Source organism: Trachymyrmex cornetzi, unplaced genomic scaffold (genome assembly GCF_001594075.2).
Source record: "Trachymyrmex cornetzi isolate Tcor2-1 unplaced genomic scaffold, Tcor1.1 scaffold1505, whole genome shotgun sequence".
Classification (NCBI taxonomy): Eukaryota; Metazoa; Arthropoda; class Insecta; order Hymenoptera; family Formicidae; genus Trachymyrmex; species Trachymyrmex cornetzi.
This window is the reverse complement of record NW_017296097.1, coordinates 55,492-57,334: the sequence shown is the minus strand read 5'-3', so window position 1 is coordinate 57,334 and position 1,843 is coordinate 55,492. Positions and strand designations below refer to the sequence as shown.

Below are 1,843 nucleotides of genomic sequence, written 5' to 3'. Positions count from 1 at the left end.
GTTTTGATATGAACAGAGAATGATCATAGCTCAAAGGATAATTATAGCTGGAAATTCGACGCTATTCGCGACTCATATCTAGCGACGACCATTGCTGCTTCTTAAGCCGGTTCTACATTAGTTGCAAGCAGCCAATCGCATAGTCGCAAGCAATAAGAAGTCGCAGGAATCTTGCGATTTGAATGTCTACATTGCAGGTTAATGTCGCAGTACATCAAAATGGATGCCGAACAACGTCAACTATTTTTGCTACTTTGTAGTGGATTATTGTGTTACGCGAAGTTGTCTTTATTAAGAAAAAAGACACGAAAGAGAAGATGGTGGATTCGTTCTTTAAATAATTATGAAAAGCATCGTAATGTGGGTTTTCACATGAATTTGTTTAAAGAGATCAGACAAACTGATCATGAGCAATTTTTTATGTATACACGTATGTGGCCACATATGTTTAATGAACTTTTAACTCGAGTTCGTCCGTTTTTGGAGAAAAGTGGTCCACGGCGTCCACACTCTGTACAACTGAAGTTGGCTCTAACTTTATCGTAAGTAGAGTTTGTAGGTTAGGATAAGTTATGTCATTATATTTATTGATAATTATATATGTATCTAAATGTTTACGCATCTAAAATTTCTTTCACACTTCGTATAGGTTTCTTGCACATGGTGATAGTGTAAATTCCAAAGCGTGGGAATTTCGTATTGGACGCTCCACTGTATATGCCATTATTCACGAAGTCTGTCGTGCATTGTGGCAGGCACTTCAACCAATAGTTCTTCCCGAACTTGATGAACTGAAATGGTCTGAAGTTGCTGAAGATTTCTTCGAGAAGTGGCAGTTTCCTAATTGTGTGGGAGCTCTTGATGGAAAGCACATTAGAATTGAAGCTCCAACTCATTCAGGAAGTCAATTTTTTAATTATAAGAAGTACTTCAGCATTGTTCTTTTGGCAATATGTGATGCAAATCATAAATTTGTGTGGGTGGACATTGGGCAATGTGGTAAATAAACACCTTGTATTGGAAATTTAATTATGGTTGCAATGTTTAAAAAAATTGATCCATGATTCTTCTTTCATATTTTTTACAGGAGGTATCAGCGACAGCGGTGTATGGAGTAATACTGAATTGGCAGCCAGAGTGCGAGAAAAACTGCTGAAATTCCTGGTCTTCGATATCTCCCAGGGACAGCAATAAAAACCAATCATGTATTTGTAGGCGATGAAATATTCCCTCTTGATCTGCATATATTAAAACCTTATAGTAAAAAAGAATTAACTGAAAATAGAAGGATTTTTAACTATAGATTGTCAAGAGCACGCCTAAGTATAGAAAACACGTTTGTTATTCTTTGTGCACGCTGGCAAATTCTCAATAAACCTCTAAAATTCTCTTTAACTAATTTAAAAGAAGTATTAAAAGCTTTAGTTTGTTTGCATAATTATATTATGATCATGGAGGAAAGATTTGAAACATCTCGGCGACGCTATTGTCCACAAAATTTTATCGATCATGAAAATGCAGATTATGAAATAATGGAAGGAGTATGGCGTGGTATAGCAGAAAGAGGAACATTATTTGAGAATATCCGAAAAATGGGAGGTAATTCAGGCTCAAATGCTGCTAAAGCACAAAGAGATGTCTTGTGCGAATATTTTGTAACAGATGTTGGATACAGACAAACCCCCTGGCAATACGAATATGTTTTTAGAAGTGCCAACATTAATACATAGGTGTAATTAAAATTTGCAATTTATGTTTTTAATCTATTACTTGGTTAATTGGCGATAAAAATAATATTATTTAAAAATGTCGCAATGTTACTATAATTTTATCATTCTTTTTT

At 35.0% G+C, this 1,843-nt stretch overlaps 1 protein-coding gene across 1 annotated transcript; it reads left to right on the top strand.

Annotated features, from left to right (window-relative positions):
* Positions 1 to 432: 432 nt before the first annotated feature.
* On the top strand, positions 433 to 1,261 carry LOC108758103 (uncharacterized). The gene is made up of 3 exons (XM_018502892.1): positions 433 to 542; positions 650 to 999; positions 1,088 to 1,261. Exons 1-3 carry the CDS (start codon positions 433 to 435, stop codon positions 1,192 to 1,194), a joined length of 567 nt encoding a protein of 188 aa, XP_018358394.1. The 3' UTR covers positions 1,195 to 1,261.
* Positions 1,262 to 1,843: the final 582 nt, after the last annotated feature.